A 16,565-nucleotide genomic window follows, 5' to 3' on the forward strand; every position below is an offset into this window, starting at 1 on the left:
TAAAGCACTTTGAACTCAGAAGGGCTTGTCATGCTGCAGTAGTGCAGCTGCTGCACTGTAGTGCTTTAGCATAGGCCCTACCTATGCCGATGGGAGGGGTTCTCCTATAGGTGTATGTAATCCATCTCCCCACGATGCTGTAGCTAGGTCAATGGAAGAATTTTTCTGTCAGCTTAGTGCTGTCTACCTGATGACTTAGGTTGACTTAGCTACACCACTCAGGGGTGTAGATTTTTCACAGCCCTGAGCAAAACAGTTGAGCTGACTTAATTTTCTAGTATAGACGAAGTCAAAGGATGTTCACACAGGCTTTTGCATGGGTTTAAATAAGCTGCTTAGGTAAACTGGTGCAACTCTGTGTGGGAACCGGGACCAAATAAAACTTTAGTAACTACACTGAAGCCCCTGGGACTGCTTGCATAAGTATATATTACTACGCGGTAAACCTCACTCCTGTGCTGAGACCCAGAGCAAGGCCTGTGCCCCACTTATTTAAGTCCTATTTAAGAGTCATTTTGAAGGGTTGGGCTGGTTCTCTGCGCAAGGGTGAATTTCACTCTGTGTGAGGAAATTTTGTGGTATACTCTCCCTAACTTTGGCTAGAGTCCTCATTTCTAACGGCAATAACTTCCAGGACTCATCAGTGGGATGAGCTGTTTTGCCACCACTATCCAGCCTTTTAGGAGGTGTGATGAGCCTGGCATGGCCTGCTTGCTCCCCCTCTCTCTGCGTGCCTCAGAAAAAGCAACCATGTGCTTAAGGATCTGACTGTCTTCCCTTGGCGTTTTGCAGGAGAATGCTCTGTCACCGGCCAATCCCATTTCAAAAGTTTCGACAACAAGTATTTTACCTTCAGTGGGATTTGTCAATACTTATTTGCCAAAGACTGTGAGGAGAACTCCTTTTCTGTCATCATAGAGACTATCCAGGTAACAGCAGCACCCGTGACTCGACCTTTCCTGTGTGTGTGTGTGTGTGTGTTTTGGGGGAGTGAAAGACTAGAGTTCCCTGTGCACATAAATGGAATTTTCCTATGAAACTAGCTAGAATCCCCCTTCTTAATTAACATATGTTTTTCCTCTTCTCACTGCCACTCCCTTAAGCCTCAGCTGGAGATTCAAATTCACAGCAAGACTGCATTGTTTCTCTGGAGTTTTGCCAAGTTAGCACATAAATACAGGAGACAGAGGAGGGTGTGCCCCGTGCACTTAACTGTTTAGACTGCTTGCTCGGTGATTGCCTTGGGCATGTGCTGACTCATAATCTGAAGGGCATGTAGTCATATTGTTACCCTCATAGTCTTTGGAGTTATTTCTCACGGGGTCACACTGGCTAATACGTTACATTGCTCCCTAGCACATCAACCCCCGGTCTCAACTTGTTTCCCACGCCCCTGCCATAGAGAGAATGGCAAGAACCCAGCTGTGGGGCAGGAAATGGAGATAACCGGAGAGAAATGGGAAGGGGGAGCCAGAGCATACTGAGACAGGAGAGGTGACCCAGGAAGGACACCAGCAGAGTTTCCTGAGGGAGTTTTGCAGAAGGGGCAGTAAAATGGGTATGGGAATAGGTGAGAGAACTGAGGCCCTGGAGAGCAGGGCCAGGAAAAGTATGGGAGTTTGCAAAGGGAGGGTTTGAGGGCATATAATTGAGGGAGGGCAGAGAGATAAGATAGGGAGAAAGGGCTGCAGCAGTGGGAGTGAGGAAGGATTGGTCTGTCTTGTGGAAGGGAGGAGAGAGGGAGGGAGGCAGGCAGCTGAAGGCGCAGGAAGATCCCAGTGACGGGGCAGAGAAGGGAAGACCTTTCCAAGGCTGCAGGGAGAGATTAGGGAAGGTGGAGAGGCCCCAGGGAGGGCGAGCAGAGAAAGCTCACCTGCTTTAGGGAAATGGGTTTGCCCCACAGCCCCCTTCAGTACCAGTGATGACTATTGCGTCCGTGCCTCTGACGTAGCAGATCTGAGAGCAGAGCTGTGCTTGTGGAACTGGCATAACTGGTTTCAACTGAAACTGTTCTTTCCAAACTGAGGAAGGAAAGCTGGAGCCTGTGAGTCACCGTCCCTCGTCTGCAGAACAGTTCTACCGCCCTGCTCACGCCAAATAACAGCAGCGCCCGAAATGATGAGCGTGAGAGTTGCGCACTCCCAGTTCTGCATTTGAACGGGCTAGTGAGGTGTCTCCTCATCACACCAGACATAGCAGTCAGGAGGAGTTGCTCTCTCATAGGTGCAGCAGGGCCCCATGGTGCCTTTTCCAGTGCCCTTGAGAACAGACGCTGTCCTAGAGTTCCCAGAAGTGTAGCCTGATCTATGGATTGTGTATTTATTACACTGAGTACTAAAGAATTCCCAGTTATCATTCTGAGGTGTGACAGGTTTTTTTTTTTTTATCCCAAGATCAGGCCCGGTATTATTAAAATGACTGTTCAGTTCAGTTCAGAGCCCCAAAGTGCAGGGTGGCAGCACTCACATTTTAGGAACCCTTCTGTATGTGTAAGTTTTATTAATACAGTTAGCAAAGTCACAAACGCTCTAATCCAGTAAGTTAGATCGGGCTGATACAGAATGTACACCGGAACATCCATGTACTCTCGCCATCCATTGCAGAACAGCCTGAAATGTTAGCCATTATCTTCCTCCTCAGCATCACTTTCCTCTTCATCACCAGTGGCCATCATCCTGACACCTCCCAAGGGCTCCCTCTCTCTCTCTCTCTCTCTCTCTCTCCTCTTGAGCACAGGCTGGGATTCAGCTTTTACAATATGTTAAGCTGATGTCTCTATGCCTAATGCATATTCAGCAGGGATTCCTCCCCCCTTCCTTATTTGTATTTCCTCACACTACTAATGTTTGGGTGCCTTTCTCCTATAGGTTAGTATATAGTAATGATCTCCTCTTATCATATACGTTAATTTATTGCCACGGGACTCTTGTGATCACACATCTGCAGATGTTCCTATCCTAAAGTATCCAAAAGCTGGCATTAGCTCGTATTCCTGTGGTTGTCTGGGGTCGTTATTTACAAACTTCCCCCTTAAACACTCTATTTCCCAGGTCCTCAAAACTCAGGGATGACTGTTGGGCCATTTATCTGTGCTGAAAGCTCATAGGCCTCAAGCCTTATGCTAACTGCTGAAGCCAATGTCTTACGGGATACAGGGCCGTTGGTTCCTTGCATTGCTGCTAAATAAAATAAATGCTAAAGTTAGCTCTCTGGGCTACAGCTGTGACACAAAAATTACAGCCACAGGAGGACTTCTGGGCCAGCATGCTGGAGGAGCTGAGCCCCTGACAAAGTGAAAACCTAACAGTGATAAGAAATGTTGGCTTCTTTCTTAGTGTGCAGATGATCCTGATGCAGTGTGCACCCGCTCAGCCTCTGTCCGACTCCAGGACATGGAGAACAGCATCATCAGAATGAAGCATGGGGGCGGCATCTCTCTGAATGGGCAGGACATACAGATTCCATTGACACAAGGTATGTTTGTGGTCTGTAACAATTCAGACCACACACTCAAGGTGTGTCTACACTGCAGGCTACGCCCAGGCTCTGATTCAGGTTTGAGTCCAAGCCCGCTTCTGTCCACACAAATCAATCTTGTCTCATGTTAGCAAGCACTGAGGTCCTGGTCCTTGGATGCTGCTAGAGGTGGGTCAGAACCACGGGGACTCAGGACCTGTCGTTTTTAGTGTGGATGCTGGTCAAGCTGCAGCTGCAAGCCAGACGGTCTGCGTAGCGCAGTATGGACGTGTCAGCACGGCTGTGAGACTTGCATCCACCGATTCTAAATTCAGGTTTACAATGCAGTGTTAGACGCTCAAGCATGGGCTTGGAAACAGAGTCCACAAAGCTGGGTCCCACAGACCCAGGCTTAGTGTGCAGTGTAGACATACCCAAAGACATCTCCCTTCTCAACATTATCAGGCAGGCTTTAGCCTAGCTCAAAGAGCATTTCCTGTTCCCAGTTCTGAGGTGCATTTTACACAGTTACCATCCCATTTGACTGAATTTCCATTATGCCAGGGTCTCTTGCACATGTGCGCAGGTCCCCAGCTGGTGTAAATTGGCTCTGCTCCATTGAAATTGATGGAGCTATGCCGGCCGCTTTAAACTGAGGCTCTAGCCCCCAGGGTTCAAAACCAATATCAAGTATCTCTTTTATCCACCCAAAAGCCTGAGATGTTAGAAGAGGACTGCAGTGATTTCACCAATAACTCTGAATGATGCTCACCTGTGTTTCTTTTGGGGCTTGTTTATGGTGGTGAGCCCCTGCTCATGGTAAGGAGAAGTGCAGAGAGGCACCAGACCAGGGGGTACAATGCCTGTGGAGTATCAAAGTGGGGTACAGCACCCAGGGGAACATGGTTTCTGTGCCCCACTTTGACATTGTGCACCCTGTGTCTCCCCTCCTCCCTCCCGCCCCCGCTTCCCCTGCGGTGTGGTGCCAGCTCCATTGGCCTGTATGGAATGGGTGATGTTCCACACTTGCCAATCTCTGAGCCTTCCAGGAAGCCTAGGACTAGTAGGCAGCAGTGCTAAACTAGCCCTGCCTTTGTGGTTCCATTTGCACCAGGTTCGAACCAGGGGTAAATCAAATGGTACATATCAGTATGTCTACACTAGGGTTTGCATCAGTGCCGCTATCTTTGTGCAAAAAAAAAAAAAAAAAAAAGTGTAGACAAGCCGTAACTGTATATTAGATCTAACCCTGGGTAGATGATGGATGAGGACATTGTATCTGTGTTGTCCTTGCTGATGACAGAATGCATCCCTTCTTGTCTGAAACTTGTCTGCTGTGTTTTTGAGGTGCCCTCCGTATCCAGCCCATTATGCTGTCTTCAGTTCGCCTCACCTATGGGGAAGATTTACAGATTGATTGGGACGGTCGTGGTAAACTCCTGGTGAAGGTAGTTTTCTCTCCTCCCAGCTCCCACCCAAACATACACAAAGACTTTCTTGTCTGACGCGAGAAATTGCTTTGTGCTGCATATTAGAAATTCCATTCTCTCTCTCAGCCCTCAGAGCAATATACTGATCCTTTTGTTTTCTAGAAATAAACATTTGCACCCCAGCAACAGCTTTTTTCCCCCTTCTTCTTTCTTTTCTGTGCACTAACAGCAACCATTAACTGTGAATGGCTTTGCTTTCTGTGCAGCAGAGACCCCTTATGGGCCAGATTTTGATTTCATTTACTGTTGTCCATCCCCACTGAAGTCAATAGGATTGCACAGGTGAAAACGAAAGAAGAATTTGGCCGTAGGATACAGTCATTCACATGTTAAAGGGAAAAATAACTTAATTAAACAGGATATACAGCATGCAGCTCCTACTAAGAATATTTATGGTCATTCCAGATCAACTGAAAGGGAGAAGTTTGTATCGTGGAGTATTCGATAGGGAAAGTGATTGTCAATAATTGCTTTTTGCATCCAACAAAAAATAAGGCTAGTCAGTAATCCTTTAATAAATCCTATATAATAAATCTTCACTCTAGCAAACAAAGATATAACAAGATGGTGGGAGCTGAAGCTAGACAAATTCAGACTTCAGATAAGGTGCATATTTCTACAATGATAGTCATTAACCCCTGGGACAACTTTCCAAGTGCTGTGGTGGATTCTCCATCACTGGACATTTTAAAATCAAGACTGGATGTCTTCCCAAAAGCTCTGCTCTAGTCCAAAGAAGAATTAGTGTAGGGAAGTGTTAGGGCCTGTGTTATACAGGAGGTCAGACTAGGTGATCACAGTGCTTCCTTCCGGCTTTATAAGCTATTCATGTATGAAAAGTGCAAACTGGACAGTGTATTGTGCTTATTCTAAGGGCCAAAAATATGGCCACCTTTTCCTGGTGAGCTCGCTGGGGAGAGAGCCCAGGCAGCCCCGTCACACCACCCTGCAGGCCAAAGCAGGAGGTTGTCCTCATTTGATTACTACATCTTGAGGACCGCTGGGGGAGACTAGTCAGTGCTGACCACAGGTCTTCAGTCCTCAGAGGGGACACGAAGAGGCAGAAGGGGGGTGGTACAGGTGTTTCTGTGGCACTGTTCCCATGGACGTGGGCAGTGGCGTACTGAGGGCAGCTGGGCAGAGGCCGGAGTCTGATAGGTCCTGGTTATTGGCACTACACCGGCAGCCGAGGGCTCCTGCTGCGGCAGCAAGCATCCTCCCGACCCAGCCTCTCCGCCCCCGCGCTGGCCACAATGCGGGGACCAGAGCCCATCAGGCCCCTCCCTCCCACGGGGCTCCCAGCCACCGCCACCAACCCCACAGCGGAGAGGAGTGTGGGACAGCGGGAAACAGGCCTGCAGACCCTACCCCCCCCCCCCCCCCCGTGGGGCACTGCTGCTGTAGCCACCAAGGGGAGGGGGAATGGGGGAGAACAGGAAAGGGGCCTGAAGACAGTGGCACACCGAGGGGGGGGCTCCTGAGCCCCCTGCGGGTTGTGAAGGGTGGCCTGACGCGCGTCCCCTCACCTCCCAGGCCAGGGATGAAGCTGCCCTGTCCAAGCCGGCGCTGGGCTGCGGGGCTGGAGTGGGAGAGGTGGACACCATGGGTAAGTGCGGGGTGGGGGGGGACGGTGGAGCCAAGCCTGCATTTGCACCCCCACCAGGCCTCACGCCCTCCCCTCCCCCAACAGGTACAGACCTCCCCCTCCCCGGGGTAGCTGGGGGGCAGCACTGGGACCCCTCCTGCCCTGCCGGGGGTGGGGGCGCAAATGTAGGCTGGGTCCCCGGGCACCGGAGACCCACGGTACGCCACTGGACATGGGCCTTCAGCTGCCCTCTGGAAGTGGCCAGGCTACAAGCGTGCAGCTCCGAACCTCACTGGGGTGTTACGGGCCTGATTGCTCACCCTTTACTTGCACTTACTCAGATGAGCAGGTCCATTGTTGTCAAAAGGAATAGTCTGGTGAGTAAGAGCTTACCGGTGTAAGAGCTCTGTCACTGGACCCTTCATCCGCTCTTTCACTGCATGAGCATGGTGCATCTATGCTCCTGCTCTGGCTATATTCTTTCTTCCTGGCCTCCCCCTCTGCCTAGTGTGGTTCTGCCTCTCAGAACCATCATAAAGCCCATCTCGTACAACTAGCATTTATTTGCACCCACTGTTGCTACCCATGAATTCTGGATAAATGTTGCATAATAGCACAAAAAGTTGGCTTAATATGCTAGTTCAATGTAAAAGTTCAGCAGCTGAAAAAACATTGTGACAGGAGGGGAAGCTCAGGAAGGGTTTGAGAATGTGGATGCAGCAATTTGTGTTTTGGTCTAGTCTAGATGTACAATAACAAGACACGAGGGGTTTGTTTTTAGGGTTGAGGATAATTCACTTCAATGCATTGGCACCCCTCAGGATATCCGGCTTTTCTCTGTATCTGTGGCATTGTCTGCCAGCTCTCAAACCCTGGCATCCTGACCATCTTCTTGCCTTGCTGTTAAAAAGTCTCATTTTCTATTTCAATCTCTTCTTCATAACAGCAATAAAAGTTGCCAATTACGTCTTTGACACTTCTCCCATTGTCTTCTTTTAATTATTATGTTCTGCTTTGAATTCCTTCCCATCTGTGTACCTAAGTCAGCTTTATTGTTGCCTTTGGAGAACTAATTTATGTCTTATAAACGAACTGACTATTGCCAAACATTTCAGACAATTGGGGGAAGTGATCCACTCCCACTGATTTGTGCAAACACTTCTGGTAAAAGTTAGTGTTTTGGATTTTTCTGGTCCACTAGTCAAAGAGAGACACCCTTCTGGTGACCTCTGAAAGCTTTTGATTTGACCCCTTCAGGGAAGGCCTGCAGTTTCCAAAACTTATATGGAACTTCGGATGAACATGACTCATTCTGTATTTGAAGAATAGTGGTGTCCTTGGTTACAGAAATGTTAGGAATTCACTTTCCTTGAGGCTTTCTGACTGCTCCATTTTTTTTCTCCTTACCCCACAGCTGCTATTTTTCTCAGTGAGAACAGGACTGGCTTCCCTTTGGAGCCCTTCACAAATGATCTCTTATTAGCCAGAGAAATAACGAGGAAAGATATTCAGCCTGCCTCTGTGTCACTGCTTACTCCTGCCAAGTGGGGGTGTCAAGGTGCATCAGTTTAGTCTGTGCCTACAGGGAGCTACTCTACCACTAGGCTATTGGGCCAACCCCCAAGCATTGTTGGCAATATTCATTTAGAGACCACATCCTTATGGATGCTGATGGGCACTGGCAATTCCTGCTGAAATGAATGGGAGTTGCAGGTACTTGGCCACCTGTCAGATTTGTCCTGACTACTTCCCTATTCAGGTGGTCTTTAAATATGTAGCTTTTTTATATGTTAATTTAGGGCCACATTTAAACTCTTGCAACCCATTAGTCTTCACGTGGGTGTAAATCCGGGCAGAATTTTGCCCTTTAAAAGTGCACCCGTGAGGATGTTTGCACTCTTTCTTTCAGTCCTTAGCAGGAAGCCAGGTAGAAAAGGAGCTGGGGAAGGCTGTATGCCAGGAGACGTTCTACAGGGAGGCAGAGTAGCTTTAAAGATATTACTGTTTTCCTCATTGTAATAAAGTGAAAGGGACTAGACATTAAGTGCTGTTAAATACACAAAGTAAATACATTGGGGGGGAAAAAACCAGAATTTTTTTTCTCTACTTAGGTAAAAATAATTGTAGTGGCTAAAAAAAATAGTCACTGCTTGTACATTTTTACTACTTTAAAAAAAAAAAAAACCCAACTACGTAAAAACTGTTCAGCCAGAAGTATGATCTTTAAATTGATGGTGCCCCTTTAATGTATATTTCAGGAATGTACATAGTCCAATTAAAAAAAACTTCCATGAAACCGTGGACTAGTCTTGAATTAAAACCGTTCTAACCTTTTGTCTGTAAGCTCTCCCCAGTGTACACTGACAGAATCTGTGGTTTGTGTGGAAACTACAATGGCAATGAAGGGGACGACTTCCTGACACCCTCTGGCCTTGTGGAAGCCCTTGTGGAAGACTTTGGAAATGCCTGGAAGCTCAACGGAGATTGCCAAGACTTATTAAAACAAGACAGTGACCCCTGCAGTCTCAACCCTCGCTTAGGTACTGAAACCTGTCCTCCACATAACATATAGTACAGTGTAACATGTGATCTCCTGTCCTATTAAAGAGCAACTGTCTTGTACTGGGACCAGGACCATGCTAGATGCTCTGAAATAAATAAACCACCTTCCATTCAGTGGCATACCGTGTCTGGAGGCCAAGCCTGCATTTGCACCCCTACCCTGTGCAGGGCAGGAGGGGACCCAGCACCGCCACCCAGCTGTCCTGGGGAGGGGGGGTCTGTACCTGTGTGGGGGGTGACGCCTGGGGGGGGGGGGGGCGCAAATGCAAGTTTGGCTCTCCCCTCACCCCCCACACTTACCCGCTGCACGGTGCCTGCCTCTCCCATTCCAGCCCCGCAGCCCAATGCTGGCTCGGACGGGGGCAGCCTCACTCCCCCGGCCGGCCCTTCAAAATATGTGGGGGGAGGGGTGTAGGAACAGAAGCAGCCACCTCTTAGCATCCTGCACCCCCCCGCCTGTCATGAAAGGCCGGCCCGGCACCCCGCACTTACCAGCCACTCCAGCCCGGCAACCCGGCCCCCCCTTCGCATCGTGAAGGGCCGGCCTGGTGCCCCCCCCAAAGCCGGTGCCTTTGAGGCCGGTGCCCCCCTCATCCCCGCTCTCGGTACGCCACTGCTTCCATTCCATGCACTGAATAAGGCAGGGGTCAGGTGGAAAAAAATACTACGTGATCATGTCATTAAAACTGTATCATAACGTGTACACATAAGGAGACTGAATTAAGGTTACATGGGAAACTTTACTTCTGGCATTTCCTAGCTTCTGAGTGCTTGACTCTGCAACCTTAAGAATGTTATTTTAATGAAGTTTTAAAATGTAATTTAAACAAACTGGAAAAAAAGCACCCTGGAACTCCGAAATTCCATCACATGGAACCAAACTTGGGCCATCGAAAGGGTTCGGACCATCAGAGCTACAGCACAGACTTGAGCTAATGGAGTTACTTGCAGAAGTAGTAGGCTACTATGCTCTATGTGGATCAGTCACTAGAGGGAGATAAGTCACTTCACAAGACGGTCTCACAGCTATTCGCGGACAGACGGGAAATATAGAGACTCAGGACTCCTGGGTTTAATTCCAGGTTCTGATGAGGAGTATGTGCCAGTGGTTGTAGGCCCTTCTGCCCCATGCCCCCAGCTTGTCTCTGGCCCCTTCCCCTGCCCCTGTTCGTCCCAGCTTCTGATCTCTTCCTCTCTGCGTCTACCCAGCTCTGCCATCCAGGCTGCTCCTTTCCTTCTATCTGCTCCCTCATCTTCTGATGACTGCCTCCCTTCCCTCCCCTTTTATGCCTATCCAACCGCTTCTCCACAGGCTCCTGGCTCTCTCCCTCTGTTCCACCCCCAGTCCTGAGCCTTTCTTCCTCTGGCTCCTGCAACCCTGTTGTCCCCTCATTTTTCCCTCCCCTTCCATCCCTCCCCCTTCTGCATTCCAGTGTTGCAGCTGCTGCCCCCGCCTTCATACTGCTAGGACTGTAGAGGATTGAGAGTACAGGAGAGACGGTCTCTCAGCTCTTGCTTCTGGTGCCCCTGGTGTCCAGAAAGGCTAATTGTAAGAGAAGTCCTGCTCGGCCCCTGCAGTTCCAGGATGGAGCATGCTCAGTCGCTCCATGGAGCTGGCGCCCGCACAGCACCAGTCATGCACACAAGCTGAGAGGGGATGGCACATGAAAAAACTCACCCTGAACAGTTTAAGTTTGATGAAATTATAAGCAGCTGAAAACAGGCCTTATGATATGAAGTGCCAGACAATCTTAGCTACAGGTGGTGCTACCAGTTCGGCCTGTGATGATAAAACAGAAAATCTGAGGTTTTTCCTACTTATTTTGCTCATTAAGGGTTGTTGTTATTCAATGGGAAATAATCCAGCACTGTAGGCAGTGGATCAGATTTTGCTTTTCAGGTCACCTATAAAGCCAAGCAAAAGGAAAGTGGTTTACTTAGGCTTTGTCTACACGAGCAACTTACGTCAGTATAACTATATCAAGGGTGTGGAAAATCCACACCCCTGAGTGTTGCAGTGATATGAACCTTACTCTTGGGGTAGTGGTGCTATGTTGATGGGAGGGCTTCTCACTTCAACATGGCTACTGCCTCTTGAGCAGGTGGGTTACCGCCGCTGACGGGAGAAGCCCTCCAGTTGGCGTAGGTAGCATCTTCACTGACGTGCTACAGCAGCATTGGTGCAGCTGCACCACTGCAGCCTTTTAAGTGTATACAAACTTTATTCTGATCACTCTTGTTTCTCTTTACAGTCACCGGTCTGTTAGTGTGACGTGTCTGGATAAATGTTTTTCTCATTTTAGCCAAGTATGCTGAAGATTCCTGCTCAATTCTGATGTCGTCCACGTTCGAGCCTTGCCACCATGAAGTTAGCCCTTCTCCATATCTGAAGAACTGCCGCTATGATGTTTGCTCGTGTTCTGACGGCAAGGATTGCTTGTGCTCTGCTGTTTCTACCTATGCCACTGCGTGTGCTAGGAAAGGCGTTCTGATCAAATGGCGGGAACCAGACTTCTGCCGTAAGTGAATGCTGCAGAGAACTACTTTCTTGCATTGATTCTATGGTGTCCAGCATCCAGGGCAGTGAGGCAGAGGGGGTTAAAGGACCTGGTTTTTGCAAGGCGCTGAGTGTCTCCACCATGACATGTGGAACATGCTCAACTGTCTTGAACTCTCTTAAGAGTGGAGGGTGCTCAGTTTTTCATAAAAGGTGCTCAGCAAAAGTAGCTCCTATTGAACAAACCTCAGTTGATTTGGTGGCTTGGTTCAGATGACCCCTTACTAACTTTGGTGGCCTATCTGAAAATGGTCTGAATGCCTTGGGCTGGCGCTATCCAAAGTCTCTCATGAAGTGTATGGCAACAGGTTCTTTCGTTGTATTTTGATACTTCCTCTCCGCGACCCAGTCCTGTGAGGCACTGACCCCCTCAACTCCTGTTGTCTTCAAAAGGAGCTCTGAGTATTAACCACTTTTTCAGATCTCGGGTCCCAGCAGAAATCTAGCAGGCTGTTTAGTTCAGGTTCCAAGGAAAGATCCAAGTCAGTTCTTGGAATGCCTGCACCATTTTTCGGATACGTGAGCACTATTTTGCCCCCTTTGTCTCCATTGTTAATCCATTCTAATATGACCCTGAGGCTGGGACATGCATGACAAGACCATGATTATTTCTCATGGTTCAAGCAGTGCACAGAATCCCTCCTGCCGGCTGGGGCCCCATTGTGCTACACACTCTACAAATATGTAGGGTGGGATTTTCAGAAGAGTCTAAAGAAGTTAGGTTATGTCTACCCTTAAAGTGATGCAGCATAGACACTTATTAGAGTGATGGGAGGGGTTCTTCCGTCACTGTAGGAAATCCATCTCCTCGAGAGGTGGTACTTAGGTCAATTGGAAGAATTCTTCCATTGACCTACCGCTGTCTACACAGGGACTTAGGTTGGTTTACCTATATTGCTCAGGAGTGTGGATTTTTCACACCCCTGAGTGACATAGCTGGGTCAATTAATTTTCTAGTGTACGACAGCCATTAGATGCTTAACTTCCACTAAAAGCTAATGGATTCTGAGGGCTGAATTTGCCTTAGGATTGTTTGAACCGAGCCCCCCCCTCCACGCATAATAAATGGCATTCCCTGTTCCAAAGAGCTTACAGTCTAAAAGGCAAGGCAGAACAGGTGACTGAAACAAACAGGCAGCCTGTGGGGTAGAGAGGGAAGATGGCGTGACAAAAATAACAGGATGATTTTGCATGGACTAATAGTGTGTGTGAAGAGCCTGGCAAGACGCTGGAACAGAAAAAAAGAAAAAAAAAAGAAGTCTCCCTTTTTCTCATCTCATTATAAGGCAGAGCTGATTGGAAAATTTCTGCTTAAATTTTGATGCAAAATAGAAATACTTTTCTCCACAAATGTTTGAAGAAGACTTTTCTCCCTTTCCCCAAACAGCTTAACTATTAAGGGAAGTGGACAGTCAGGGATTTGGGGGGAAGCACACATGCTTGGCGGCACTCCAATCCAGTTCCATTATTCCTTCCCAAACAGTAGCTGAGTGGGGGATCCATTTGAAAAACGGAGCTATTGGAGAAGCCAGAGAAGTGAGAGGTCACTGGAGTTCTGTCTGACACAATCTGTAACTAATAAAGTTCAGTGATTCCAACTGTTGGAGGCTGGGCAATATTTACGAAGGAGAGAACAAGACTGGATTATGCTGTACCGTTTCATAATATTGACCTAATTTATGTACATGTTCAGAGAGTGGAACAGTAATTCAATAAAAATCCTTTTAAAAAAAGCGCCCAGGTCTGCAGGCTGAAAGAGAGAGCAGCGATAATGCATCATCATTCTTGCTGTAATTGTACAAGTCAATTTTCACAATTAATCTTTAATAGTGCAGCATTGCTTCCTCTTCTCTGTGCATTACGGAGCACTTTGGGCCTGCACCAAGCGCAGATTTCTCTGACTGCAGATCCATCAGACCCCATTAAATAATCCTGCTGCTCCAGACATCTCCTGTCACCCGAAGGAGAACAATCACTCCTTTAATGGGCTGGAGACTTGAATATGCCCTTTGCATAATTTGTGCTGATGGCCAGATGTACTGAACTGGCGGTGGCTGCTCCTCTGCTCTGGCTGAGATTCAGGTTCCCAAGCAAATAACTTAACAGAAGCAGTTTGCTTTATCTGCAGTCCATCAGTGGCAGGTGGCTAGCTAGGTGCAGGTTACTGTGCTGCTAATGTCGCATGGTATTTCTGGCGGTTAAATGCTGAATGAGAGGCTGTCATACAAATCCAACATACAGGTCTTAAAAACGCTTGTGGCTTCATTCTGATCCAGACCCCACAGTCCTCTGATAAGAAACCCTGATAAGCAGCAGAACTAGCTGTGCTGCATGGGGTGTGGGAGGATGGTGTCCACAATGGAGGTCTACATCCCCTATATACCACATCTCCCCTACTAGGAGGAGATGCATTTGCCATGGGGTCACTAACTCCTCCTTCAGGGCTTCCAAGCGGATTTTAGGAACCTATTGACCAATCTGCCTCCTGCCTTGTACATTGGCTGCAGTAGTGGCCATGTTGCATAGCTTATGCGAAGGGATTTCTGTTTGGGAGAATGTCTTCACTACAAAGTTAACCCAGGCTCTTACTTGGGTGTGACCCCTAGTCCCCCTCCTGTCCACACACAAAACCCTCTCCCATCAGTTTGCTAGTGATTTATAACCAAGCTAGCTGGCGTGGCTGGAGTTATAAACTAGAGCTCAGGTGCCACTTTCACTTGGGCTGGTAACCTGCACACTTTACAGTGAGGACACTGGCTACGCCAGCTGAGTGTTGATAGTCCTCCAATGCCTTTCCCACAATTCCCCAGGTAAGTCCGGAAGGACAGACAAGTTCTCTCACAAGTCACCAGGAAAAAAATCAGTGGCTCAACTTCCTGTCACACAAAAAATGTGTCCCCAGAAGTCCTAGTGACAGACAGCTGAGCGCAGCACCAGTGAGGACACAGGGGTAGGGCTGCTCCCACCCAGGGGCCAGGCTAACCCAGCTGTTCAGACAGGCTTGCTGATCACCCAAGTTAACTCGGTGGTGAAGACACATCCTAAGTCAGAACGACAACAGAGACGTTCCCAAGGTGTGGAAGGACTTTGATGTAGAGCTACTAGCTATTTTAGTTTAGAGCAGGCATTTTTAGAGGTCAGATATGCCCATCTGTTTCCCTTCAGTTTCCACACAGCCTTCCAGGGCAATAAGGTTTTTTTAGCTGCATGAACTACAAAGCATAAAGGCAATTTTCCCCTCCCATCCCCCATGACCTAAGTTGCTGCTGTTAAAAAGTTTCTTAGGGATAGAAGCTTGCATGTGTTGGTGCAGAATAACTGAATTTGATTGTGCACATGTCGTTGGACAGCCACAGTGGAGGACTAAGGATGCTTTTAAATCCTTAGTAATGGCATGTTCAGTTAAGGAGTGTTATAGTGACTCAGCTAATAGCTGTGGCATTGTTACTAGAGACAGGGAGTGTAACTATTTGCTGGATAATTAGAAATGGGGCAGAACTGGAATAATTTATTTAAGCCATCCCAAACACTGAGGTTCAAACAAAGAGGTGTCTGGATTCCAACACCCTGTGGTTTTAGTTTGCCAAACCAATTCCATTTCCAATGGTAGCTTGACAATAAATCCTAATTTTTGCTGAGGCACCATAACCCTCCTGCCTGCACATGCCCTTGGTAAAGAAGGAGATCTCGGAAAGTGCTCCTCAGCTTTTCCTGTCAAGCTGTTCAGTGCAGTGTTGCTGTTGCCGTGTCAGTCCCAGGATATTAGAGAGACAAGCTGGGTGAAGTAATATCTTTTACTGGACCAACTTCTGTTGGTGAGAGAGAGCCAGGAGCCCGAGAGTCTCCAAGCCTTGTGCTCAGGGAATAGAAGGACTGGGATTGTCTGGCCCTTCTGCAGTAATGGAACGCCGAGAAGGTTCCTGCACCCCTTGATCTAGGCTTTAGTGTGACAGAAGCTTGCAAAGTCTGATCTGCAGCTGCTGCCCTCACTCCATTGAGTGTCTGCTTCACCTTAGAACCCTGCTGTTTCCATTAGAAGCTTGGTACAAATCTGAATGCTTCTGAAAACGCTGGTTAACAATGCAGTCTTTGAGCAGAAATAGCATGACTTCTGATAGCAGCCTGCTCCCTCCTCTGGTGGAAAGGAGATGATTTACATGCCGACAGCTACACTACATGTACATTTGTTGTCCTTGCTGCCACCTTGTGTTGGACGCAGGTACAAACCGAGAAACTTCCTTCCAAATTAACACTACCATTTACAGAAGTGTAGACCAAGATATTAAAAACCGGAACACCAGAGTTAGGCTCTTCAGCCCATAGTTCGGTTCCGCAAGAAGTGGCCTGACTGTAAAAAGGGTTGACTGCTGGGTGCTCAGCGCTTTTTGAAAATCAAGCCACTTATATATGGATTTAGGAACCTAACTTTCGGTGCCCGTTTTTGGCAATCTTGGCCCTAAACTGCTTTGTTTATGAAAACTAAGTAAAAAGAAGGAAAAGTATGGCTTGAACAATGCTTTTGTTAACCACCCATAACTCTCTCATGCCTTTGGATCCAAGTAACAGCAGAAACTGGATGCAGTCTTTATTCTCCTTTTCCCCGTTGGTGGCAATCTTTTCCTGACGTGCATTATCGATTCTGCTTGATGCTGTATCTTGCTCACATTGTACAAATAGCTCCACTGACTTCAGTGGAATTACTTGCATGTGTAAGGCCATCAGGAGATGGCTCTTGATCAGGGCCAGATTTCCAATTAGACACAGTAAGCCCATGCCCAGGGGCCCTGGCCAATTTGAGGGCCCTTCATGAGTGCTGGAACTCTGGCCCCACCTCCTGCTCCTTCTGTTCTCTCCAGGGGCCCCACTGCTATGCTCCTCCTCTTCCTCCTTAGGCCCTGCCCCCGGCCTGGCCAGA

General features: G+C 48.1%; 1 protein-coding gene across 8 annotated transcripts in view; it reads left to right on the forward strand.

The window, feature by feature from the left end:
- VWF (von Willebrand factor) overlaps positions 1 to 16,565 on the forward strand; it is a 226,512-nt gene that overhangs the window by 62,239 nt on the left and 147,708 nt on the right. For all 8 annotated transcript variants that reach the window (XM_067531091.1, XM_067531098.1, XM_067531099.1 and 5 more), the window contains 5 exons: positions 793 to 929; positions 3,336 to 3,474; positions 4,804 to 4,904; positions 8,876 to 9,071; positions 11,397 to 11,612. In XM_067531091.1, the coding sequence (XP_067387192.1) occupies positions 793 to 929; positions 3,336 to 3,474; positions 4,804 to 4,904; positions 8,876 to 9,071; positions 11,397 to 11,612 (789 nt within the window). The remainder of the gene's footprint in view (positions 1 to 792; positions 930 to 3,335; positions 3,475 to 4,803; positions 4,905 to 8,875; positions 9,072 to 11,396; positions 11,613 to 16,565) is intronic.

This window comes from Emydura macquarii, unplaced genomic scaffold, assembly GCF_026122565.2.
Source record: "Emydura macquarii macquarii isolate MOO-44397 ecotype Brisbane River unplaced genomic scaffold, CSIRO-AGI_Emac_v2 contig_3122, whole genome shotgun sequence".
NCBI lineage: Eukaryota > Metazoa > Chordata > Testudines > Chelidae > Emydura > Emydura macquarii.